At 57.7% G+C, this 24876-nt stretch overlaps 1 protein-coding gene and 1 long non-coding RNA gene across 2 annotated transcripts in view; one reads left to right on the top strand and one right to left on the bottom strand.

The window, feature by feature from the left end:
- Positions 1-22988, bottom strand: part of PER2 (period circadian regulator 2) — a 42939-nt gene extending 19951 nt beyond the window's left edge. The window contains 10 exon segments of the mRNA XM_027538091.1: positions 248-354; positions 3012-3090; positions 3403-3545; positions 4619-4670; positions 8186-8387; positions 9305-9426; positions 11326-11480; positions 12424-12486; positions 13132-13379; positions 22899-22988. Of these exon segments, the coding sequence (XP_027393892.1) occupies positions 248-354; positions 3012-3090; positions 3403-3545; positions 4619-4670; positions 8186-8387; positions 9305-9426; positions 11326-11480; positions 12424-12486; positions 13132-13361 (1153 nt within the window). The 5' untranslated portion in view covers positions 13362-13379; positions 22899-22988.
- LOC113890228 lies at positions 19003-20488 on the top strand. Its single transcript, XR_003510455.1, has 2 exons — positions 19003-19100; positions 19710-20488. It is a non-coding gene; the product is annotated as an uncharacterized LOC113890228 (long non-coding RNA).
- Positions 22989-24876: the final 1888 nt, after the last annotated feature.

Consider the following 24876-nt stretch of genomic DNA (forward strand, 5'->3'; position numbering starts at 1 on the left):
TCCCACCCGCCACCAGCTGACCCTGTCTCGTCTCTTCCTGCCTGCTGGTGCAGCCAACAGTCAAAACGGGACCCCGAGGACTCAAGCGGTGGGCTACTCTCAACCGCTAGGACTCAGGCAGGCAGTGGGACAGCCCGCACCCGCAGCCCCCCGGACCGGTCCTGGTGGGTGCTGACCTTGGGAAGACACCCCCAGACTGAACTAGCTTTGCCTGTGCCCCCGGAAGGACTGCGAGGAGGGGACCTACTCTTCTTGTGGATGGCGAGCATCAGGGGCCTGTCGCTGGGGTGCAGCTGCACGAGCACAGGTGTCTCAATCAGGTCCTGGGGCAGGTAGCCCAGGAGAGGGACGGCCCTGCAAGGCAAGCGACACGGGGTTACAGCCGCGCTCAGGATGCCGGCCAGAACACGGCCTCCAGGAGTGGCGGCCGGCCCATCATCTCCAGGAACGAGGCTGGCTCCCAACTCCCTAAAGACCACATCTGGGTACCAGTGCTGATGAGGCAACAGTCAGGCTTTTCATTAATTAGCAAACCAAGGATGGAGCATCGCTGAGGGTCTGAGACCAGAAGCCAGGCCCTACAGGGCCGGGCCCATCACAAGCTCAGTGCTTAGACCTGAGGCTGATTTCCTGAAAGAATCGATCATGATGACGTTTTTGTTTTCTTCTAAGAGCTTTTCCTTTTAGGGTGTCCTGAGTTTGGCCAGACATGGCCTGACACGGACTTTCTAAAGCAAGTTTGCCTGGACCAGGGCAGCCCTGCCCGTGGGCATCTCCCCAGCTCCAGGCGTCCTCCTCCTGCCCTACCTGTGGCCACTGTGTCTGGTCCCCAGGAGCCGCCGTCGCCGGCTGGGACCCTGCCCTGTGCCCATCAGGTCTTCCCTGGGTGCAGCTGCTTTGCTTTCTGGGCAACGTTTTACACTGGACTGCAGTCCCTCCTTCTGCCTCTGTGAGTCCCGTCCCCTTGAGTGTCCCGCCCACTCTTGAGTCCAGCACCCTCTGGTGGCTCAGCTCCTGTTCCGAGTGGAATGTCTCCCTTCTCAGTCTCCCTTCTCAGCAGGCCGGTCTCCCTTTCATCCCAGCAGCTGTTTCTCAAGCTGACTTCTGCTCATGTGGAGCAGCTTGTTCTTTCCTTAGAGCAAAGCCTCCCTGTTCTGTGTGGGGAGAACTTCCTCATGGGAGTTCTTTGATTTCCTCCTCCTTGCCTGGGGCACGTTCTGAGCCTGTTATTTTCCTTTGGACGGGACGTACAGCACGTCCTGGTCAAGGCCTAGCCAGAAGGGGAGGAGGAGAAAGCAGAGGAGGAGGGGAAAGGAGCCCTGGCTGGCCTGGGTTCCGTGGGCTGGACTGTCCGCTGGGCTTACTGAGCCAGGGTCTGCAGCCTCTTGGCCCACAGTGACCAACTCGCCAGGCCTCCTGCACACAAATGACTGGACGCCTGGGGCAGCTGCAGGCAGAAGTGCTTAGGCTTTCGGAGGAATAAAAACTATTCTGGGCTTGTTTCACAAATGCAGCTCCCAGGCCCCAACCTCTAGGATCCTATCCCCCAGGGCCAGGTGGGGCCTGGAACCTGCACCTCGAAGCTGCAGGTGGCTGGTCATGCACACCTGAGCAGCCTGGGGCTGGGGAGGCTGATGGGCCTGGCTGCCAGAGAGCAGGCGGTGGGGGGGCCTGACCCTGCACAGACACCCTGCAGAAAGCCAAGCGAGCTCCCTGTGGGTCTTCCCAGGAGACTTCTCCCAGAGCCCTGCTGGCAGCAGCAGCAGCAGTCTTTGTGTCTTCATGCCCATGCCTGGGAGCTCAGGAAGTCACACAGGGACCCTGAGCCATGCCTGTGAACCCAGAGCCCTCAGAATGGTCAGTGCTCCCGACCCCAGCAGGGCCATGGGCACCGACTACAGCACCCTGGGTAGAGGACCCAGGCGGGGAGCGCGGGAGGGCTCTGGGCAGAGGTGCGGTGGTGGCCGCTCCCCACGGCGGCCTGTAGCCCACAGGCTGGAGACGCACCTCTGCTGGGGCCCCGCCAAGGTGCCTCAGCTTCAGTCCTGGCACTGGCTGCACCAGCCCTGATGCGTGCGCCCGATTTCTGAACCAGGTTTAAACAAGGGTATGAAGACAGGCTCAACTAGAACGATGACCAGCTCCCCGGCATGTCTCATCTATGTAGCATCCATATCTTAGGAGGTTTTAGTGTGATTCCATAATTATTTCATTGTCTATGTATAGTCAAGTGTTTTCATTGATTATTACACGTAACGTGCAGCCTGAGCTTTAGCTAAATAGCTTCAACATCAAAATCACGAAAATTCATTGAGCTTTATTTAGTTTTTAAGTAACTGCCAAGACAGTGATGAGACAGAAACTATCTGGGGCAGGGAACCTGCTGCTGTGAAGGGCACTGCACTGACTCCAAGGCCCGCGGGAGAGGGAGGGGAGAGCTGGCTGGGGGGGTGGTGAGGGGGACCGGCCCGCGGGAGAGGGAGGGCAGAGCTGGCTGGGGGGGTGAGGGGGACCGGCCCGCGGGAAAGGGAGGACAGAGCTGGCTGGGGGGTGAGGGGGACCGGCCCGCGGGAGAGGGAGGGCAGAGCTGGCTGGGGGTGAGGGGGACCGGCCCGCGGGAGAGGGAGGACAGAGCTGGCTGGGGGATGAGGGGGACCGGCCCGCGGGAGAGGGAGGACAGAGCTGGCTGGGGGGTGAGGGGGACCGGCCCGCGGGAGAGGGAGGACAGAGCTGGCTGGGGGGATGAGGGGGACCGGCCCGCGGGAGAGGGAGGACAGAGCTGGCTGGGGGGTGAGGGGGACCGGCCCGCGGGAGAGGGAGGACAGAGCTGGCTGGGGGGATGAGGGGGACCGGCCCGCGGGAGAGGGAGGACAGAGCTGGCTGGGGGGTGAGGGGGACCGGCCCGCGGGAGAGGGAGGGCAGAGCTGGCTGGGGGGTGAGGGGGACCGGCCCGCGGGAGAGGGAGGGCAGAGCTGGCTGGGGGGTGAGGGGGCCGGTGCTGCCTGGCTTACCTTTGGTCCACGTCCTGGAACAGACAATTTGGCGAATGTGTGGTTGTAAAAATTCTCTTTTCAGGAGGGATTCTAGGGGCTGAAAAAAAAGAATTTTGCACAGACTTCCGATTCGAATGTGGTTATATTAGAACATAATTTGTGGCCGGGGAAGAGGAGGGCACCCACAGTCCAGTGACGCCTGGACCCAGTGAGCGATGCGGGACCCAGAGCCTCTGGCTGACAGGGGAGGAGGTGTGGAGGGGCTACAGTGACACAGGTGGGTGGCGACCAAGTCTGGAGGGGGATGAGACTCTGCCTGAGGCTGGGAGAGGTGGGGGCTGGGAGCTCGCCTTACAGACAGGTATCTGAGCCTCAGGCGGAAGCCGGGAGCAGGCTGGCCCCGCCTTACCTTCGTAGCCCGAGTGCACTCTCTCTGCCAGCAGCACGCAGCACAGCTGGCTCTCGGCGCCCTGCCGCTCGCACACCTGGGCCAGGTTGGGCGTCATGCGGAACGGGTGGTAGTGGATCTCGCTCTCGTGGCTCTTGCCGACGCTGCAGAGGAGGGCGGGAGGAGAGGCCGGGGATTAGGGCAGAAGGGCTCGTCCTCTGCTGCTGGTTACCTCTCCAACAGCGGCTGCTGTGTCTCAGCGGTCCTTTACGTATTGCACAGATGTCCACGGAGCCGAGCCGGGCCCCTCACCCAGGCCGAGTCAGGCACACTCCCTTGGTCTCTGATCTGTTCCTCCAGCCTGCAGGAGGGTCTGCGACCCAGCACCCTGCTCCTCTGCCCTTGCGCTCAGATGTCTGGGGACAGTGAGGGGACCATCAGACAGCCACTGGCCTGAGCAATGGGAGCGCTCAGGGGCCCTTCTCTGGGGCAGTTTGCATTTTAAGTGGGGGAAGGGCTGCTGCTCCAGTGCGGGGGTCCTAGCCCCAAATCCTGAGGGTACCCAACTCTGGCTGGGGTCACTCCTGACACTGCAGCCGGATGTTCAACAGGTCCCTTGATTCAGGGCCACAGACCTGTGGGCTCTCCCTGAGAAAACACACTCAGACCAAAGGCTACATGAGCTTCTGGGGTCCTCACAGACCTGTGGGGAAAGCTATGGGCTCTCCCTGAGAAAACACACTCAGACCAAAGGCTACGCAAGCTTCTGGAGTCCTCACAGAACCTGGGGTTCATGTCTTTCCAAAGGGGGGGAGCTGGCCAATTTCCCAGGTGATGGACTGTAAGTCTGGGCTGCCCAGGCTGATGTTCTTCACGAGGAGCAAGTCAGTCACCCCACTGTTGACCCATCTCTCCTAACTCCCCAGGCACATTTAAAATGTGGCTCGGGACTTCCCTGGCAGGCCAGTGATTAGGACTTAGTGCTCGCACTGCCCGAGCCCAGGCTCGATCCCTGGGCGGGGAACTGAGGTCGCGCAAGCTGAGCAGCACGACCAAAAATGAAACAAAACAGAACGGCTTGGCCTATGGAAACGTGTCTTCACGCGGACTTTTCAGGACATGCGTGCCATGCGGCAGAGGTGCCCCTGCTGAGCCTCCACCCCAGAGAATGGGGCCTGGGCAGGCGGCAGGGCGAGGGCACTCCCGCACCTTCCCCACCTTCAGGAGCTGGGCTCACCTGACTCGGCAGAAGAAAGACTTCTCCTCCATGCATTCTTGAGTAAAAGAGTCTGAAAGAGAAAGTCCCGTTACTCCACCCATCACGTGGCTGACCCCGGAACGTGCTTTTATTTCCCACGGATGAGGCTGGAGCAGGAGAACTGAAAGTCAGGGTGCAAAGCAGGTTTACCTGCCACCGAGCAGTCCTGACTGAGGTGAGGTCCAGTTCACGGGCAAGCACTCACGGAACCATGCCATGCTATGAGCACGGCCACAAGCAGACCAGCTAATGACAGATCTAGCTTTGGGAGGTGTACCCGCTCGTGGGCAGTGTGTTTACAAATAAACACCCAAGTATCTCAACCCAAGCATTTTTTGGGGGACTGCTGTTCTTGAGGTGCTAAGTCCAGTTGCAACCCCATGAACTGCAGCACGCCAGGCTTCCCTGTCCATCACCATCTCCCAAAGCTTGCTCAAACTCACATCCATTGAGTCAGTGATGCCATCCAACCATCTCATCCTCTGTAGTCCCCTTCTCCTCCCACCTTCAATCCTTCCCAGCATCAGGGTCTTTTCCAATGAGTCAGTTCTTCACCTCAGGTGGCCAAAGTATTGGAGCTTCAGCATCAGTCCTTCCAAAGAATATTCAGGACTGATTTCCTTTAGGATTGACTGGTTTGATCTCCATGCAGTCCAAGGGACTCTCAAGAGTCTTCTACAGCATTACGAAAACATCAATTCTTTGGTGCTCAGCTTTCTTTATGGTCCAACTCTCACATCTGTGCATGATTACTGGAAAACCGTAGCTTTGACTATATGGACCTTTGTTGGCGAAGCGATGACTCTGCTTTTTATTACACTGTCTAGGTGTGTCACAGCTTTTATTCCAAGGAGCAAGTGTCTTTTGATTTCATGGCTGCTGTCACCATCTGAAGTGATACTGGAGCTCAGGAAAATAAGTCTGTCACTGTTTCCATTGTTTCCCCATCTATTTGCCATGAAAGGATGGGACCAGATGCATGATCTTAGTTTTCTGAATGTTGAGTTTTAAGCCAGGCTTTTCACTCTCCTCTTTCACCTTCATCAAGAGGCTCTTTAGTTCCTCTTCACTTTCTGCCATAAGGGTGGTGTCATCTGCGTATCTGAGGTGATTGCTATTTCTCCAACAATCTTAATTCCAGCTTGTGCTTCATCCCGTCTGGCATTTCACAAGATGTACTCTGCATAGAAGTTAAATAAGCAGGGTGACAATATCCAGCCTTGACGGACTCCTTTCCCGATTCGGAGCCCGTCCATTGTTCCACGTCTGGTTCTGTCACTTCTTGACCTGCATACACGTTTCTCTGAGGCGGGTAAGGTGGCTGGAATTCCCTTCTCTTGAAGAATTTTCTACAGTTTGTTGTGATCCACATAGTCAAAGGTGTTAGTGTAGTCAGTAAAGCAGATGTTCCAGAGATGCTGGCAATTTGATCTCTGGTTTCTCTGCCTTTTCTAAATCCAGCTTGAACATCTATAAGTCATCAGTTCACATACTTCTGAAGCCTCGCTTGCAGTACTTTGAACATTACCTTGCTAGTATACGAAATGAGTGCAACTGTGCGGTAGTCTGAGCATTCTTCGGCACTGCCTTTCTTTGGGATTGGACTGAAAACTGACCTTTTCCAGTCCTGTGGCCACTGCTGCGTTTTCCAAATTTGCTGGCATATTGAGTGCAGCACTTTCACAGCATCATCTTGTAGGATTTGAAATAGCTCAACTGGAATTCCATCACCTCCACTAACTTTGTTCACAGTGATGCTTCCTAAGGCCCACTTGACTTCACACTCCAGGATGTCTGGCTCTAGGTGAGTGATCACACCATCGTGGTTATCTGCGTCATTAAGACCTTTTTTGTACAGTTCTTCTGTGTATTCCTGCTGCCTCTTCTTAATATTCTCTGCTTCTGTTAGGTCCATACCATTTCTGTCCTTTATTGTGCCCATCTTTGCATGAAATGTTCCCTTGGTATCTCTCATTTTCTTGAAGAGGTCTCTAGTCTTTCCCATTCTATTGTTTTGTAATAGAAGCAACTCAGGGCATTTCACAGCTTACATCAATCCTTACTTTAAAATTTAAATGTCTAGCAAAAACATGAGTTCAACCGGGTGATCTCATTAGAGATGAAAGAACAGTGTTTTCATAATAAACACAATTTAAGAAAAGATATCTTAGATTTTGGTCTTTCTCATAAAGCTTCCTCTACTCAAAACAAAGAAACCACCACCAACAAAAGACAAGGAAAAGTAGAGAATTACTGGTTAGGGAAGATGATATAAAATTACTGGCCTGGAAAGGCCTTATTTTCTATTCAGATAACGATGCAGTCCCAGGCATCCCGGGGGACGGTGCCAGCCCGTTCACACTGTGAGCCCACACACAGAGCAAGCCCCCTCCCTGCAGTGACCAGGAGCTGAGCGGTGCTCCTGACACTGGCTGCAGCCTGAGCAATGTGGCTGCACAGTTCCTGGGCTGGGGCTTCAGGTGGAAGCAGACGGCTCAACCCCTGAGGCGTGAAACGTGTGTTCCCTCGTTACAAGTCAACCTTAGAGCAAACTGTGCCCTGGCCCAGGGTGTCTGGGCTTGGGCAGGAACAGCTGCTGAACTGCGGCTCTGACAGCGATGGTAAGGGCCTCGCTGCCTGGAAGCAGGGGAGGGGAGCACCACGGCATGGAGGGACCCGAGATTCAGGTGGAGGTGGATGTGGGCGGAGGAGCATTTTGATGAGAGCGGAGACCTGATCCAGAGGCCAAGGACAGGAGTCAGTTTTGGGGGACGCAGCCAGTTTTGTGGGAGCTCTTGGTCGAGATCATGACCGAGGTCCAGCTTGTCCGGAGCACTCCCGGTCCCGTCCATTTCCTGCTCGTCTCTCCTGACTCCCTGGGTCTTCTCTTCGGGTCCATCTCAGCTTCGAGAACTCAGAGCCCAAAGAGGGGTTAATGACCGTCTAGGTGCAGATGGACACACTGCAGGACAAGGACACAGGACACTTGACCGTGAGAGCCCCGTGGCCAGGAGAAGAGTAGAGTGGGCTGGGAGCCCTGGGGCCTGGGGATGCAGCTGCCATGGAGCAGCCCGGAGCCTGCAGAGCCCGGAACAGCCAGCTGGTCTGAGCTGGGAGGACGGCGTGGTCTGTGTTCAGGGAGCAGCCTTGTGAGGTGCTGAGCTCCCCCTTCGCGCTGACATCAGCACACCGCCTGCAGGAAGCCTTCCTGATGTGCCTCTGTCCTTCCCTGCTCCCTGCAGCCTCGTCTCCACACTTCGGCTTCCATCACCTTTCTTTCCAAAACACCTGACCTCCCTTAAAATCTTCTGAAGCTGTTTTCCCTTTCTGAAATCTACAAAGACTTTTTTCCTAAATTTATTCTGAACAAACAACCTTTGATCTTTCACAGACACGCCAGCCCTTTCTGGAGGGCACACTGGGGGACTGCAGCGGAGTCCAGTGGAGGGGAGGTGGGCAGTGGCCCCACATCAGAGGGCGCCCTGCCCGGCCCCCACCCTGCTGGGCTGAGTCCTCCCCGTGCTGCCCAGGGAGAAGGACCCTCACCTGCTTGGCGGCGGTCACTCCAGGGCGGCAGCTTGTACGGTGTGGTGGAGCTATGGAACACGCTCACGTCATGGGGCGCCAAGAACTCCACAAACTTGGCGTTGTAGAAGGTGTCCCTCTTGCAGTGAAAGATGGAGGCCACTTGGTCAGAGATGTACAGGGTCTTCCCGGTCACCAGGGACACAGCGGCCACGAACATGTCCTGGGACGTGGAGAACGTGACCCTGGTTGAGGCCGGGCATGAGGGGACTGGACAGGTCACCCCCTGGAATCGGGGTCCCTCCAGAATTGGGCTGAGGCATGGGCAGGGAGCAGGATGAGTGAAGGGTTGGGGAGGCCTCTGGACCCCTCTCCCCAGCCCGGACGACAGTGATCGCACTTCTTCTCTTACATATACGGGGTCCCAGTGGGATACTGTTTGGAAAAACACGTGGGGTTCCACTGCCGAGCAGAACCTCAGCTGCGGGAATCCTCTGCAGCCGTCTCCCGCCCTGGCTTTGGGCGTGGCACTGCTGGAGGCTAGCCCAGGTGACGCGTGAGGTGGCAGGGGCCTCAATCCCTGCCCAAACTCAGGCTCTCCTGGCCAACTGGCCCTCTGAGCTCGGGGCTGGGGTTCCCCTGGGGTTAAGCTGCAGCAGGGGCACTGGAGGAGTGAGCTGGGAGGGTCAGGAGCCCCTTCCTTCTCCAGGCCAGGACTGCTGTGCTTCTGGGACCTCTGGGTCCCCACCTGCCCTTAAGTCTGTTCTCTTGACTGAAAACTGGGGGCGACTCACCCCGCTTCCCAGACCTCAGGGTGGGCCCCACCTGTGGGCTACTTGTGTCCCTCCCCTTCCCCCCATCACGTGGGGCCTCCCATCAGTGGGGGCTCACTCTCACGCCCTTGATGTGGGGTGGAGTCACTTGGGCTGCGAGGGGTCAGGCTCAGAGAGCAGCACAAGCCAGCACATGGCCGCTGCTTCTGAATCCCTGACTTAAACTGTTTTCTTAAGGAAGGAACCCACTTCCTGAAAGTCCCGGCCCTGCTGCTATGAAGCCAGGGCTCGGCCGGCTCCCCCGGGGAGACTCGGCCAGCGGACACGAGCTTTCTGGGAGAAGACCCGGCTCCGGTCAGGCGCTCACCACGTTCTTCATGATGAACTCAGAGGTGATGCCCTCAATCTCGTGCACGGTGTAGGAGGGCACGTGGGTGCTGCAAGGGTGGTTCTCGCTGGACATCAGCAGCTGGTAGTACTCCTCATTGGCTGCGGAGAGACCATGGGGAGGGCTCAGCTCAGTGCCTAACTCATGCCTTTCTCATGAGAAAGTGGGCACAGAACCAGAGAAGTGTGAAGGCTGAACAAACAGAAGTCCGGGTGTTTTTCCCCTGAAAAGTCAGACGGCCTTTGATGACAGAGCTTTTAAATCATTCTTAGGAACCTCTCAGGAACATTCCCAGGCTTCTCAGGAACACGACCACACAGTCCACCTGAGCTCGCGTCCCCCACAGGCCTGTCTTTGTGATGCTATGACACGCTGCTGTTTTCAGGCAGGACAGTGGGACAGCCCCCTGTACCCACCCCTCGGTGGCTGGACACTCCCATCTGGACAGAATCGACTCTTAGAAACACACCTGGCACGGAAGCAACCCAGGGAACAAACTGTGTACAAAAGAACTGAAGATGCTGGCCACTCATGCTGGGGCACCACACAGGGCGGCAAGGCCACTCTGCCGAGGGGCCCCGGGCGACCGGCTTCCGCGGCCAAGCCGTCCAGAGGGGCCCCGGGCGACCGGCTTCCGCGGCCAAGCCGTCCAGAGGGGCCCCGGGCGACCGGCTTCCGCGGCCAAGCCGTCCAGAGGGGCCCTGGGTGACCGGCTTCCGCAGCTAAGCCATCTAGGGGTGACCCCAGGTGCGGCGTCCTGGGCCTGGGCTCCTGGGGGTGGGCTGCAGGCGGAACAGTGCGCTAGCAACGCTGGTGCCTCTTCCAGGTCATGCTTTCCTTACCTGCCCGGAGACAGGGGCACCTGTGGTTACCTGAGACCCAGGGCAGGGGCACCGGCTCGGTGGAAGGCCAGGTCACAGAGCTGCTAAAGGAAGACTAAGCTCTACTGGGAGTTATTCATGGGATGTGGAATTTACTGAAACACAAGGCATCTGAGCCTTCTGGAGCCTGCAGTGTTTGTTCGTGGATTTCCGCACCGCCTCTGTGAAGAGTCCAGCACGTGCTGTCTCAGGTAAAGGCCTCAGCTGATTTTGCTGTGTGCATGCTCAGACGCTTTAGTCATGTCCAGACTCTTTGCGACCCTAAGGACTGTAGCCCACCAGGCTCCTCTGTCCATGGGATTCTCCAGGCAAGAATACTGGAGTGGGTTGCCATGCCCTCCTCCAGGAGGATCTTCCTCCTCCTGGATCTTCCCGACCCAGGGATCCACCCTGTGTCTCCTGCATTGCAAGTGGATTGTTTACCGCTGAGCCGCCAGGGAAACCCTTCGATTCTACTGATGGTTCTGAAAGCTCTTCTGTGTTCTTCCATCTAATGATAAAATACAAACAGACCCACAGAGGGAAGTGGCATATGGATCACGCAGGCCGTTACTGCCTGGGATGGAAAAGGTCACTGGGCCTACCTGCCCGCCTTCCTGGTGCAAAGACTACCACAGTAGAAACTCACACGTTTAGAAAAATGAGGCAAAACAAAGAAAATTGGGGCGACACCCTCCTCGTGTCCCCTCACATGATTTTTTAAAGGCAAGCCCTCAGCCTCAGGCTGGGTTGGGTGTGGGGGCTGCTCACAGCCCCAGCCCACATGCACATCAGCACTCTCTGGCCAGAGGCACTGGACACTCCTCTCTGGCCAGGAAGGCGCTGGACACTCCGGAACGTGACGGGACCCCAGCCCAGGGTACAAAAGCTCCATCTTGTATTAATAAGCATGTTTCTCTTATTGGCTGGTTTTCTACCTGCTTTTTTTTCCTTTCCTCTAAAAGTCACATACAATAGAAAACTTAAGATGAACTCAGGTTTTCAACCAGCTGCAATTTCATCAGACTTCTATGATTTCCTTCTGCTATTTCAGGACTGAGTTTCAGAAAATCAACCCAGTCTAAGCTCTGATCTGGGGAGATCTGAGACTTACTGCTACAGGTTGGAACAAACACCTACCTTTCACCTGCTTCACGCTCCTCAGGGCGTACTTGAGGGTCGCCAAGGTGCTGGCCTTCCCCTTGGCCTTCCTGTCCGCGGGGAGGTGGACCTTCAGCTCCTTCAGCGTTTTGATGAGCTCTTTGTGGGCATCGGCTTTGGTGGACTGCTCGCTGCTGCGGAGTTGAAGAAGGACGTGATCACCCTAGGTGCCGCCTTCACTGTGCCTCTGGCCCTACTTCCCCACTGGGGTGCGAGGACGCTGCAGTCTACGTGTTCTTGGTGGGCACGCAGGATGCAGGGGTGCCCCCGCCAGCTATGAAACCAAAGCTGCCTGCAGACGTGCCTTGCGTCCCTCGTAGGAAGAGGAACCGTGCCGGGAGAAGCAGTTCTCTAACCAGGTCAATGCTGGAGAGCGTCCTTCCTGCTGGCTCTTCTCTACCAGCAAGGCCCTACCCACCACCTGACCAACCCGCCCCACTGCTGAGCTCTGTCTTCCTTCCGGTCTCAGACAGAGAAGGAGTGAGTGATGGAGACCCCAGGGGACAGCATGGTGGCGTCCTGGACAAAGATGTGAGCAATGAGCAGACAGGAGAGGTGAGGAGACCAAGTGTATATGGAGGATCTTCAAATCCAAGGATACAGGGACGTGGGCACTTGCAGAGGGAGACAGGCTGTTTAGACAGAGGATCCAGAGAGTGATGGGATTGGGCCTCAGGGGTGATGGCATAGCGCCCCCAGGCCCGAGACTGAGGTCTGAATTTTGCCCCAGTGGTGATGGGAAAGCATCTGTCAATATGGAATTAAGGACGTGTTTGTCACAAACACCTAAATAAACAGGTCAGGAACATTCCAGGTACGTGTCTGAGATGCAGACAAGGCCTGCCAAGTCAGAGCCGGAGGGGCTGCAGGCCTGCGGCACCGTCAGGGGCTTGGAGCAGCCTGAGGGGCCAGTTGTCTGAAAGGATGAGGCCGGACTCACAGAAGGCACAGCTGCTCAGACTGACGGGCTCCAACAGAAGCTTGAAAACAGTCACATCACCCCCACAACCTCGTCTCATGACAAACCTTTCTCTCTCTCCAAAGGCCCTGAATGGAGGCCGTGGTAACTGGCCTTACCTGCAGCCACTGGTGGACAGGTGGTGTTCAGACTTCGCCATCATTAGGCCAAAGGTTTCTGGACTAAAAGAACAAAAATAAATCCAAAACTCAGAAGAGCGTGTCCATCCCTGTCCTCCCCATCCACCCAGGGATGACAGGCAAGTCAATCAGGAAAAACACGAGGTTAAGAGAAAACGAACGGAAAACCTCTGGATACCAGATAAGGAAGTTCTGGGCAATACAAACCCTAGCCTAGAGTAGCAAGTTCATGCTCTGTAAACTACTCAGCATCGTTCAGGGTTACCTGACTCTTCTGCCTCCCGAGATCTTGTCATCTCATCATGCATCTATCACAATCCTACACCCATATCACCATTATAAGGAAGGACAGACCTCAGGAGAGTTTAGTTGTTAATAAGTTAATAAGACAGAGGATGAGATGGCTGGATGGCATCACTGACTCAATGGACGTGAGTTTGAGCAGGCTCCAGGAGTTGGTGATGGACAGGGAGGCCTGGCGTGCTGCCGTCCATGGGGTCGCAAAGTGTTGGACACGACTGAGCAATTGAACTGCACTGAACTGAACTAAGTTAATAAGATTTTCAAAACTCTCGAGACACTTGGTCATCACGACTTAAAGACTGCAAAAGCACTCACGCTACCACGGAACGAGACACCGAGAAAACAAAGGCCGGGCCTCGCCTCAGGGGCCTCGGCCGCACCCACCCCTGGAGAGAGCCCGGTGGCCCCACCAGCAGCCCCAGCTCCCGGCCGCTGTCGCCACAGTCGCTGCCCTGCGAGTCCCGCCCCGTCGAGCCGTTCTCACTGGTCTCGTTCCCGCTTGAGCCACCGCTCATGTCCACGTCCTCCTGGAGGGCAGCTTGGCTGGCCCAGGGCTCTGCGGGCTCCTTGAATGGGGCGCTGGGGCTGGGCGTGTGGTCGGCGCAGCCATCCATGCTGGCTCCGGGGCAGAGCTGGCAGAGCAGAGACTGTGGTCAGGCGTGCGGGGGCAGGCGGCCTGTCAGGAGGGACGCCCTGTCGGAGCCCTCCTCCAGGTTCGCTGGGGGATGCGGGGTCAGCGGTGTGGCTCCTGTGCCCTGGGCCCCCAGCTACCCTGAACTGGGAGGGCAGCCACAGCCCCGGACACCCCTTTGCTGATGGCCCTCCCAGGGATGGGGGTGTAGCAGGGTTCAGATAGCTCAGCCATCACAAGTTATGGGAGACCCAGAGCAGGCTGCGGGTGGGGAGGCTTCAGGGGGAAATGAAGCTGAGGCAGGGGGGTTACTGCATGGAGAGGGCAGGGCAGTGGGAGCCCTCATGGCGACGGGGGGTGGGGGGGTCCATATGAAGCCAGCGTGGGGCCCACACTTTGTGGGGTCCATGCAGAGCCACAGACAGGTCAGAAGCAGCAGACTCTGGGAACTTCGTTTATTTGGACAGAAAGTTTCACTTTGGGGCTTTGGGGGGGTAGGTGGGTGGATGGGGGCTGGAGAGAGAGACTGACCGGTTGTAGGCTGGGGTGAGTAAAGACAGTGAGGACCCAGGGCAGGAGGGCTGCACGGGAAGCCTAGGGACGGGAGACCAAGAGGTCACGGGGCAAAAGCAGGACCCTGGAGGCTGCCTCCCCACGGTCCCGGCAGGACGCAGACCCTCTTGCGGACCCATAGAGAGCAGGATGGAGGCCCCGCACGAGCGGATGTGGTCAGGGTTGAGAAAACTGCAAACAATGTGCAGCTCTGGGGCGACCAGGTGTGTGTGTGTGGCGGGGTCTGGGCCTGCTTCTCTCCCCTGGGCCTGGAGGGGCAGGAGGGGCCCCCAAAGCAGCGGGACCAGGCAACCTGCGGCCTGGCGGTGGGGGCATAAACCCCGCTCCACTCTCCTCCTGGCCTTGGAGGTCAGGAAGCCAGAAGGCGGGGGGACACACAGACGCAGTTCCCAGAGGCCAGCCTTGGCCCCGAGCAGTGGCAGGAGAGCTGAAGGGCCCAGGCAGTGGACCCCCTCACCCAGAAGGCAGAATGTGCCCCCGCAGCTTTCCCGTGCTCGGGGGCCTGGACCAGAGGCCGCAGGGGCAGGACTCTGGCGGATGTGGCTCTGCAGACAGGGTGGGGGGCGTGGCACGCGCTGGCTTGGGTAACCCCCGTGGTCGCTGTCCACAGCACACCAGGATCCCGTTCCAGGGGAAACAGGTGGTGACTTGCCCAGGCCACACACACAGCAAGAGGCAGCGCTGGATTCAGGGCCCCCTCCTCTCCAAGGATGGGGCCCGTGCAGAACCCAACCACAGCACTCTTTGCAAAACGAAAACAGCAGGTCTGATCAGACCCTGTGTGGTTCCCGAACCAATCAGCAGAAAGGAGCCAACCGCGGCTTTAGAAAAGAAGTGCAATGAAGACAAGAGAAATACAACCTGCAGGGCACAAGGGAACAAGCAAGTTTAGGACAGCACCGGTTCTAACCACAAACAAAATCAAGAAATGACGGATTCAGTGAAACACGTAACGACAGATGAGCTAAAGCTGCAAACTGAGGTGGAAGGGTCACGTTAGAACAGAGAATTATACAGATACAGTTTAGACTCAGCAGTGGAAAGGATGAGAGCGAGAAACGTCTTAAACATGCCCAGGGAAAGGGCTGATATTAAAGCCACATTTTTTTACCTGCAGATAACAGCTGTTTCTGCAAAAGACACCGTAACAATGAGACAGAAACCACAGAGAGAGACACACACAGAAGGAAACCATCCTGAAGACAGATCTGTAGGTGCCTGACTCCCTGAGCTCCCGGCAACATCATGTGAGAAGGGTCGAAGCCTGGCTGTGTCCTGATGAAATGATGTTTTCAAGGAAAATGAAAATTCTACCCGTGGAAAAAGCAAACAGTTTCCCTGTGAAGGACGCTAAGTCACGCTACTCTTGGACATCTCTGCTGTGATATCAGATCTTCAGAAGAGAAAGTCTACGTGCCGAAAGGAGACAGCCAGGGCCACAGAGGAAGGCTGTTAGAGCATCTCACTGTGGTGTTAGACCAGCTGTTTACTGGTCCCGAATCACGAGAACCTCAAACGCCAGCTCTCTGCTGCGAAAGTCAGGAACAAACAAGCACATCTACCACTTGGTCTTCAACATTCAGGGAAGTTCTAGCTAACGTGATAGAGAATGAAAGGTGCTAACGTCTGGGAAGAGAGAGACGGAAGACTAAGAACAGCTGTTTCCACACAGAGATGCACCAGGTAAGAGCTATTGACCTGGGAAGATGCTCCACCTCGTTAAGACACGAGGAACCATGCAAAGAAAGGATGAGGCTTCCGAAGGGGAGCGGACCGGCAGCACCCTGGGCTGGCCAACAGGAGGGCTCCCGTGCTGGAAGATGCTCCACCTCGTTAAGACACGAGGAACCATGCAAAGAAAGGATGAGGCTTCCGAAGGGGAGCGGACCGGCAGCACCCTGGGCTGGCCAACAGGAGGGCTCCTGTGTTGGAAGATGCTCCACCTCGTTAAGACACGAGGAACCATGCAAAGAAAGGATGAGGCTTCCGAAGGGGAGCGGACCGGCAGCACCCTGGGCTGGCCAACAGGAGGGCTCCTGTGCTGGCCCAACAGTCTTCCTGGAGCGGGGGCTCTGGGCACCTCCAGCCACGCTTACAGCCTGGCCCCTCCTCACCCCTGGGAAGCTGCTCCGTCCACACAGAGACGTGTGAGTGTGGGGCATGTAGGAAGAAAGACCCGGAAAGGACCACCAGCAAGGAGGCTACTGGCATCGTGTCCACCCGGCCCACCTGGCTGGGCCCCGCCTCAGCGGGCCCTACTGCAGTCCATGCGGGCCAGCTGAGCTCCTCTCTGCCCGGGGCGCAGAGCACGGCTCTGCTCTGCACGGGGGTCGTCAGCGCGGCGGGGCCCGACCTCCCTGCAGCCGCCCCCCGGGCCCAGGCTGGGCTCCGACCTCGGGGCCTGGCGTCTGCTGCAGCACCCAGCCGGCAGCTGGCCCATCGGCCCGCACCAGCAGCTCCGCCTCCTCCCGGCCCCGTGGGCTGGGCGTCCCCTGTCTGGCCTCTCCCCCCGGGGTCACCGAGATGGCCGGGTCGTGGGAGCTTCGAGACCCTCCCAGCTGCAGCCCAGGGCCTGGCGCACGGTGTGAGGGCACAAGCCCCGGGACGTTTACGCTGAGGGGAGACTGTGCACTCAGTAAAAAGACGGAAGCCAGGCGCACTGCTGTGGGAAGACCCCAGGGCACAAACGGCTGGCCACAGAACAACAGGAGCCGCCGTAAGGAGGACAGCTGGCGCTCTGCGGGGCTGATCTCAGCCGTCTCTGCCTACAGTGCTGGGGCCCGTGAGCGCAGAGAACGGGACCGCCTTCTTGCCCTCGTGGAGCTCACCTTCTAGTGCGGAAAAGAGACCGTCAGTGAGGGAACGGCGTGCAGGGCAGATGAGGGAAGCTGAGACAGAAGCAGAGCAGGGCTCCAGGGGTGGGAGCAGCTGGGTGCGAATCAGGAAGGGGGGCCAGGGAAGGCCCACAGACAGGTGACGCGCGACCTTGCACTTGCGCCCCCCGGTCGTGCTCACTCAGAGCCCTGCGGCCGCACTCCCCAAGCCTGCAGGCCTCGCTCCTGCCTGGTCACTTCGGGGGCCCACACACGAGAAGTCTCTGCTGGACACGTGTGACCTTGGATGAAGCGCCAAGGTCACCACGGGGTGAGCCCCGGCTTCCCCCGCTGCTGTAGCCGAAGGGCTGGGTGAGGCAGCTGGATCCAAGGGGGCGTGGGCCCCCTGGGTGAGATGGGACCACGGCCCCCCAGGGCGGTGCTGCCTCTCCATCCCTCCCTAGAACAGACTGTCCTTTTCTCTGCAGCCTTCCTTCATCTTTTTTTGGATAGTTTTTTCAATGAGACCCCAAGGGGCTGAGTGGCCAGCTGGGTGTCTGTGAAGCAGGGTGTCGTCGTGTGTGTGTGTGTGTGTGTGTGTGTGTGTGTGTGTGTGTGTGCGCGCGCGCATGCACGTGCGTGTGTGTCTCTGTGTCACAGTCGTCTCTTCTGCACTCCCCACTCCCTCACCTCAGCTGCCCTGGGATTACACCTCCCAGTACAGGGCCAGCATTTAAGCCTTAGCCTGCACGCTCTTTTAAGAGAACCCAAACCAAGACAGACTGAAGAGACTGAGAGGATGGGCCAGGGGGGTGGCAAGTGCAAAGGTCCTGAGGCTGGTGGGTCTGAGGAGGATGGATGCGTCTGGGGCAGAGGGCCAGGTGGAAGGCAGGTGGCTGACGTGCGGTCAGAGCCAGGCCGTGGCTGCTTTCTGCGTGAGATGGAAAGTGCTGTAGGGGCCTGTGCAACAAGGTCTGACTCACGTGCCAGCAGGGTTACAGGGCAGAGCAAGGTGGGAGCTGGGACACCTGTTAGGGGCTTCTCCGTGCTTTGCTTGCTTCCCAGGGTTCCCTGAACACTACCTGTCTCCCCCACAGCCCTCCCCAGATAAGCAGCGGGGTGGGGCCTTTCTGCTGAGTCAATTCTGAAGGGGAGGGGGCGGCAGTGGAGGGCTAAGTGAGCAGACCCTGGACAGTGGGACCTCTGGCAGGTTCCTCCACTTCCTGACCTCGGTCCTGGGCAAGTTCCTGCACATCCTGCGGCCCTGCTTCTCCGTCTGTAAAGTGGGCCACAGCAGCACCCACCACCCACTGGCTGCTTAGAGGCTTGAAGGACAGTGGTTCAGTGTATGGAACGCAGCGAGCCTCCAGCAAGGGCTGGCTTTTACGGTCCCTAGGGGCTTCCCTGGTGGCTCAGACGGTAAAGAGTCCGCCTGAAATGCAGGAGACTGGGGTTTGATCCCTGGGTTGGGAAGATCCCCTGGAGGAGGGCAAGGAAACACACTCCAGTATTCTTCCCCAGAGAATCCCATGGACAGAGGAGCCTGGCGGGCTACAGTCCGTGGGGTTGCGAAGAGTCGGACACAACTGAGCGACTAAGCACAGCATAGCACAGCCAATCACTAGAGGAAAAGAGACAGGGTAAGAGGAAAACAATTTTTTTTTTTTAAAAAAGGAGATAGCTCGTTGTCAAGAGTGCTGTCTCTGGCTGCCCCGTGGAGGAGGCCTGCACACGGTGCTTCCACACGCCCGGGGCTTGTCACCCAGATCCTCGGAGAAGCCCTGGTTTTCACGGGTCCCAGGCCCTGAGAGTGTAGGGCAAGCATGGCAGAAACGGGAGACAACAGACCAACCGTCTGAGCCTCATTATTCCAGAAAAAGCGTCGCTCAGCACCGACAGCTCTAACTGACTGACCTCATTTTGCCAAGTTGGCAAAACCAACGTGCCTGTCAAAGCAGACTTTGCCTCCTGCCTTCCACAATCGTCCACTGAGCGCCCGCCCTCGCCAGCGTGCCAGGGCTCCGTGGGAGCCCCGGGAAGCCTGTGTTTCCACCAGGGCGGGCGGGGGGGGGGGCGTTCCTCATGAGTCCAGGGGCCCGGGGCAGAAAGGGACCGCCTGGCTGCAGAGGGGCTAAGGGGAAGGCAGGCGGGCGCCTGCTGCCAGAGACCTGCCACGGCCACTTCTGAGACGTCCACACGTGGGAGCTGCTCTGGGGAACAGCCAGACGGAAGGCAAGTTGCTGCGCTCACGCCCTTGACCCGGGCCCCTGGCCACGTCTTCAGTAGCCGGGGCTGCTTGGCCAGGACAGAGGAACAGTTAGAAAGTGCCGTCCACGGTGAGATCACCGTCTGGGCTGGCTTTGCGGCACTCGGGACTGGGAGGAAGCTGGCAGGGAGGTGGAAGAGAGCAGAAACCTGCCGACGCTGGATGGGGCCTTCGTTCCCCGTCCTCTCTGCTTGCACACACACTCACAGCTTCCACAATAAACAGTAGAAAGAAACGGGGAACGAAAACATAGCCTGAGCCCCAGCGCTGCCAGGACGGTAAACGCTTCCTGCGCGCACCACCCCTGGTCTGAGGGGGACGTGCCCTTCTCTGTGGAAAGCAGAGACCAGAAATCAGGGCAGGCTCAATTACCGAAGACCAGCTGAAATGGAAGATGAGACACCTGCCGATGGTGACACCTTGCTGTGTGTCCACAAATTGAGCCCCCAGCCCCAGAGGCAGATGCTGCTGGCCCCTAGGGGCCCCTGGTGGTCCCCATCCCCACCCCTGCTCCCTACTTCCACCCCAGGTCCCCACGAGCCTGAGTTCTCACAGCCTGGTTCACTCCCCCTGTTTCTGAACTTTACGTAACAGGGACCTCACAGCCTGTACTTTGTTTCTGAAAGCCCTCGTATTTTACAGCCCCAAATATTATAACCCGGTTGCTACTTCCTGGCAGGAGCCAATTCCCTGAGGCCAGGCTGCTGTAATCTGGAGAAAATGTTTGTCCTGCTGAATAAACACTGGCACTCTCCATGGAAACCGCTGGTAACCGAGGAAAATGTGACTGCAGCCATCCAAATATGGAAGAGAAGGTGGCTGGGGAGAGGCGTGTTCTCCTCCCTAAGACCCCTCAGGCATTCTTAGCTGCACCACCTTTAAGAAGCACAAGATTTAAAACAAACGCAAAAGCCTCTGTTGCTTTTTTTGCTTAAGGCTGGCTTCAGTGTCTGGGTGCCCGGGACCAGCCCAGCTGTTCCGATTCTTCTCAGGAAGGGGGCGAGGACTCTCAAGGCCTTCAGGGGCTGGGGAGACCCAGCACTCAGCCCGGAGCCCCCTCCATCTTCGGAATTGCCCGCCTCTGATAACACAGTGGCCTTGGCCCTGTCCGTGACCTGCACCGCTCGCCTGTTCACTGACTGCTTCTGCTCCGCTCTAGACTTGGAAATACAGTAACCAGCTTGTTGCAGAGGTGCCTACGGAGAGCTCAGAGGTCGGGTCCGGGCCCCCTCCGGGGTTCTCCGCGGTTGGCAGGCAGCCCGCCTTCCGCAGGGCGCAGAGCGTCTGCAGAGCTGTCGGCAGGGTGCGTTTCTAGGCAGTTTTGCCGAATGCGGTCGTTCTCAGTGACTCGCTTTCTCTGGACAGAACGCTGAGCGGTCCCGCCAGCGACTCAGGGACCTGCCAGAGCCTGAGATTTGTTGAGGCCCCGTGAGGTTATTACATCATCATTTAAAAACAGAGGCGTGCCCACCAGTTATTTTTCTGAAAGTTCAGTGTGGGTGAGAAATAGTGCAAATGAGAGGAACTTTCCCTGTTCCCTTCTAAGCCTCACAGACGAACACCACGTGCCCTCAGGTGGGTCATGTTCCCTGTCTCCTGTCTCCCGTGGGAATCGTCTGCAGAGGAACAGAATCCGAAAGGCTAGGGATGAGGGACTGACGTATATACACCGCTACGTACAGCTGTCTCTAGATCACTAAAGAGAACCTACTGTACAGCAGAGGGAAAGCCGCTAAAATGTTCTGTGGTGACCGAGAGGGGACGGAGGTCTCAGAAAGAGGGGACATATGTATATGTAGAGTCAGACACGACTCAATGAGTACACAACAACAGCTGATCCACTTTGCTGTAGGGCAGAAATGAACACACTGCCAAGCAACTATACTCCAATAAGAACGGAAAAAACAAAAAAAGCTAGAGATGGAAACAGACCTCAGAGATCACCTACCCTGAGCCCAGCCTCACAGACGAGCCCTTGAGGCGGGGGTGTGGCGGGCACTGGGTCACCAAGCAGCAGCCCAGGGCCGGGCAGGCAACAGCCCCCCGCTCCCCCCAGCGCCCAGCCCCCGCTGCAAGCCCGGGCTGCGTCCGTCCTGAGCCAGTGTGAATCACAGCGAGACGACAGCGACAGATAACTGCCAACACCCACGGCACCATCCCTGTTGGCATATCACGTTGCTTCCACTGAAGAAACAGGAGTCCCTTTCCTCATTTTACTCAGATGCCTTACAGAAAGTGATTGTCGTTTAGTCGCTGAGTCGTGGCGGACTCTTTTGCCACCTGATGGACTGTAGCCTTTCAGGCTCCTTTGTCCGTGGGATTTCCCAGGCAAGAAAACTGGAGGGGGTTGCTTTTTCCTTCTCCAGGGGATCTTCCCGACCCACTAATCACTTTTTGTGAGGAAAAAAAAAATCACTTTCTTCGTGACAAAAAGTGATTAGCCTTGAATTTAAAACTCAGTTTTGAAGAAAAGCCTTCAGGTAGAGCTTTTCCCTCCTTAGCCACACCAGCCCAGGACCACAAACCCCGGCTGGGGGAGGGGCTGGGCGACTCCGTTTGCAGCAAGACAGGAGGTCAGTGGCCCTGCTGTATTGGATGTGGGTGATGAGAGGTATTCGTGGAGGGGCTTCTGCCATGGAGCTGGGGTTCTTAATGTTTGGGGGACCTGAGGGCCCTTGCCCTCCAAATTCCAGTTCACTCAAGATTCGGCAACACCCAATCCCAGGCCTTCGAAGAACTTCTGAAGTTCATCCTGATCCGGCTAAAGACCCTCAGGATGATGGAAAGACCCTGCAGGCACCCTGAGCCTGGGCTTGGCCCTGCCATGCTTTGCGCCCAGCAGACAGTTGGGCCTCAGTTTCCTCATCTGCCAAGCTAAGGGGTTACCCTGGATGATTTCCAGGGTACCTTCTGGCTCTGTTTTTCTGTGAGTGTGAATCAGCTTTCCCAACTGGTTTCTTCTGTGTAGGTTACAGAAGCCCTGGCAACCGAGTTGTCATCGCTTACCCTGGCCTTCCTGGAGGGGTAAGCAGGCCCCACCCCACCCCCCACCCACACACACTGGTTCCTATCCAGGACTTGCCAGCCAAAGTCCAGCCCAGAAGGATAATGTGATGGCTGTATCACAAAACAGGACCCTCCCCCTTCTTCTACCGACCTAGGAGAGGGAATAAACACACAGAGTCCAGGGTGGGCAAAGGGGATGAGCATCTGTGCTCAGGTCCAGCATCCGTCTTGTCCTTCTGCTCACCTATTCGAGGGGACCCATGGGCTGTCCAGCTAGGGCTCCTAGACCAGTGGCCACCAGTGGCCTTTCCTGAGCTGGAGACCTGGCTCTGTGTCCGCAAGAGCAGGAAGCCAGCTCCCCAAGGGGCCTTCCATCTTCCCAGAGGCTGTGGCACTGACCCTTGGTTGCCTTGGCCTTCCTCAGCCTTCCCTCCTTGGGGGATGGGGGAAAGAAGGGGAAAAGAGGAAGGGTTCCTAAAAGAAAATCGTCTAAGAAGGACAGCTCGCTGTACAGCCCCTCAGTAGCTCTGTGACCTCAGACATGGGCCTGACCTCTCTGGATCTCAGTTTCTGGATCTGCCAAATGGGAATAACGACCCCCCCCCCCCCCCCCCCCCCCGCCCCAGGCCGGTTTCAGGATGAGTGAAATAGCCCAGCAGACCCTCCGATTGCATCTCTGTGGACTAGAGGATCCTCTGCCGTCGCCCGGAGCCGGCCCACGGAGACCCCAGGCCACCACCCGCCCCCCGAGGCAGGGGCCAGGGCTGTCCCGCCGGCGGTTACGTAACCAGAGAGCTAGGCGGCCAGAAGCCGGTCTGCGCCCAGGCCGGCCCGCCACGCCCGCCGCGTCGCGCGCACTCACCGGAGCCGCGTCCTAACCAGTCCGCTGGACGATCCGCGCGCGGCCCGCCGACCCCGCCGCCGCTGCGGCCGAAAGCAGCGCGTATTCGGCAGGGCCTCTCGCTGCCGCCGCCGCCGGCGCGGACTCGCCGCTGTCACATAGTGGAAAACGTGACCGCTCTCCGCGCCCGCCCCCAGCGCCCGCCATTGGCGGCGGTGCCGCCTCATCTGCATACTTGGGGGGCGGGGCCTGGGAGTGCTGTGCGTCCATTGGCCGTAGCGTCCGTCGCTCTCTTTACATAAGACGCACATGGAACTCCATGTTCCCCGATTCGGTTACTCAATGAAGACGCGGCGGGCCCGTGGCCCCCCCCGCCTCGTCCTCTGGAGTGGTCCCTTCCACTTCCGGCCTCGGCGACTTCCATTCAAGACGAAGGGCATCCACGGGCCCGGGGAGCTCGGAGTGGCGCGTACCACTGCGGGGCGAGGGGCGGGCTGGGCGCGGGTCGGGGAGTGGCTTCAGGGCATCCCTGCCAGGCCCTCCCCCGGAGCCGAATCCTCGCTGAAGCCCACCCCCAGAGACCGTCACCTCTAGCCACGGCCAGAGACATCCCCCCACCCCCCGCAAACCTCTTCATTCACTCCCTTTCATTCATTTACTCCGTATCCATTCATAGCTTGCTGCAGACTGGGCGGCTCTGCTGGAGCTTCGGGTGCACGCCCACCCAGGCAAGCGAGGTCGATTCTAGCCCAGATCTGTCAGGACAGATGGCCTTTTCTTACTTTTCAGATTATGCGTCGCAAGTTTTTGGTTCAGCAAATAGGGTCCTTGTTACTCAGGGGATGTACAAAAAAGAAATAAATGATGTTGTCCCTGCCCTCAAATCGCGTCATTCGGGAGAAAGGACCATCTCCTGAAAAGGGAACTTGATTAAATACTAAACTGGGAAGTGTGGATCAGAAATTAACCGGGGCAAGAGTTATGCGCAGAGGTTCCGTGGAGGAGGCAGCACTTGAAGAGTGGCGTTTGGAAAAGGAGGGTTTACCGAAGGCAGAAGCCACAAAGACATGAGCCCGGTATAGCAGGCTCTGGGAGAGAGCTCTGTACTCTGAGCACCTTGGCTGCGGCAATTTGCTCTTCAGTAAGCACTGTTTAGGGCTTGTGAAGAAGCCCCCAGCCTTCTGTCTATAAAGTGTCAGGAGAGTGACTTACCTGGTGATCCGGTGGTTAGGACTCCTGGCTTCCAATGCGTGGGGCTCAAGTTCTATGCCTGGTCAGGGACTCAGATCCCACAGGCTTTATGGCACAGCCAAAAAATAAAATTTTAAGTGTCGGGAGAGTAGAACTTCCTCTCAGACAAGGTAGAGGGCCAAGGCTTTCTGGTGGGACCTGAAACACAGGCAGGCTCCAAGGCAGCTCAGCTGCACCCGGCTCTACAATTGCAGGGTCCGACGTGGGAAGCAAGGTTGGTTGGGTTTGGAAGGGCAGAGGGGCCTGTGGAATCTCCCTCCACGTGTACATTCTTCTTCCTGGGCGAAGGAAGGAAGAGTCATGATCTGGTGGCCTGAAGCAGACTAAGCTGCTAGTTCCGGACGCCAAACGCACATTGAGGATTTCCCCTGCCCTCGGCAAAGTGTGTGTGCAACTTCCTCGGACACAGATGCAAAGCCGGGCAACGCCAAGCTGATCAGGACAGTCCTTCCCACATAAGTCCTGGCAGGCCAGCTGCGCGCTGCACACTCCTTGCTGAGAATGGCCCCTCCCGTTTGTCTGATATTGACGCCTTGACGACTCCCTGCCCCCTCCTGAATAAACCTACACAAATGCCGAGCAAATCCAGGCCCAGCTGCACCTTGCACACACCCAGAGCCTTTTGTGTCTTCACCTACATTGACGTCAAGGATAAGCTCCTTTGTTCTGGAAGTGAGAGAAAACAGGCGGCTCATTCACATCACACAGAGATTCTCCTCCTGCTCAACTTCTCTTTGGTTTTGCTCCA

This window comes from Bos indicus x Bos taurus, chromosome 3, assembly GCF_003369695.1.
Source record: "Bos indicus x Bos taurus breed Angus x Brahman F1 hybrid chromosome 3, Bos_hybrid_MaternalHap_v2.0, whole genome shotgun sequence".
Classification (NCBI taxonomy): Eukaryota; Metazoa; Chordata; class Mammalia; order Artiodactyla; family Bovidae; genus Bos; species Bos indicus x Bos taurus.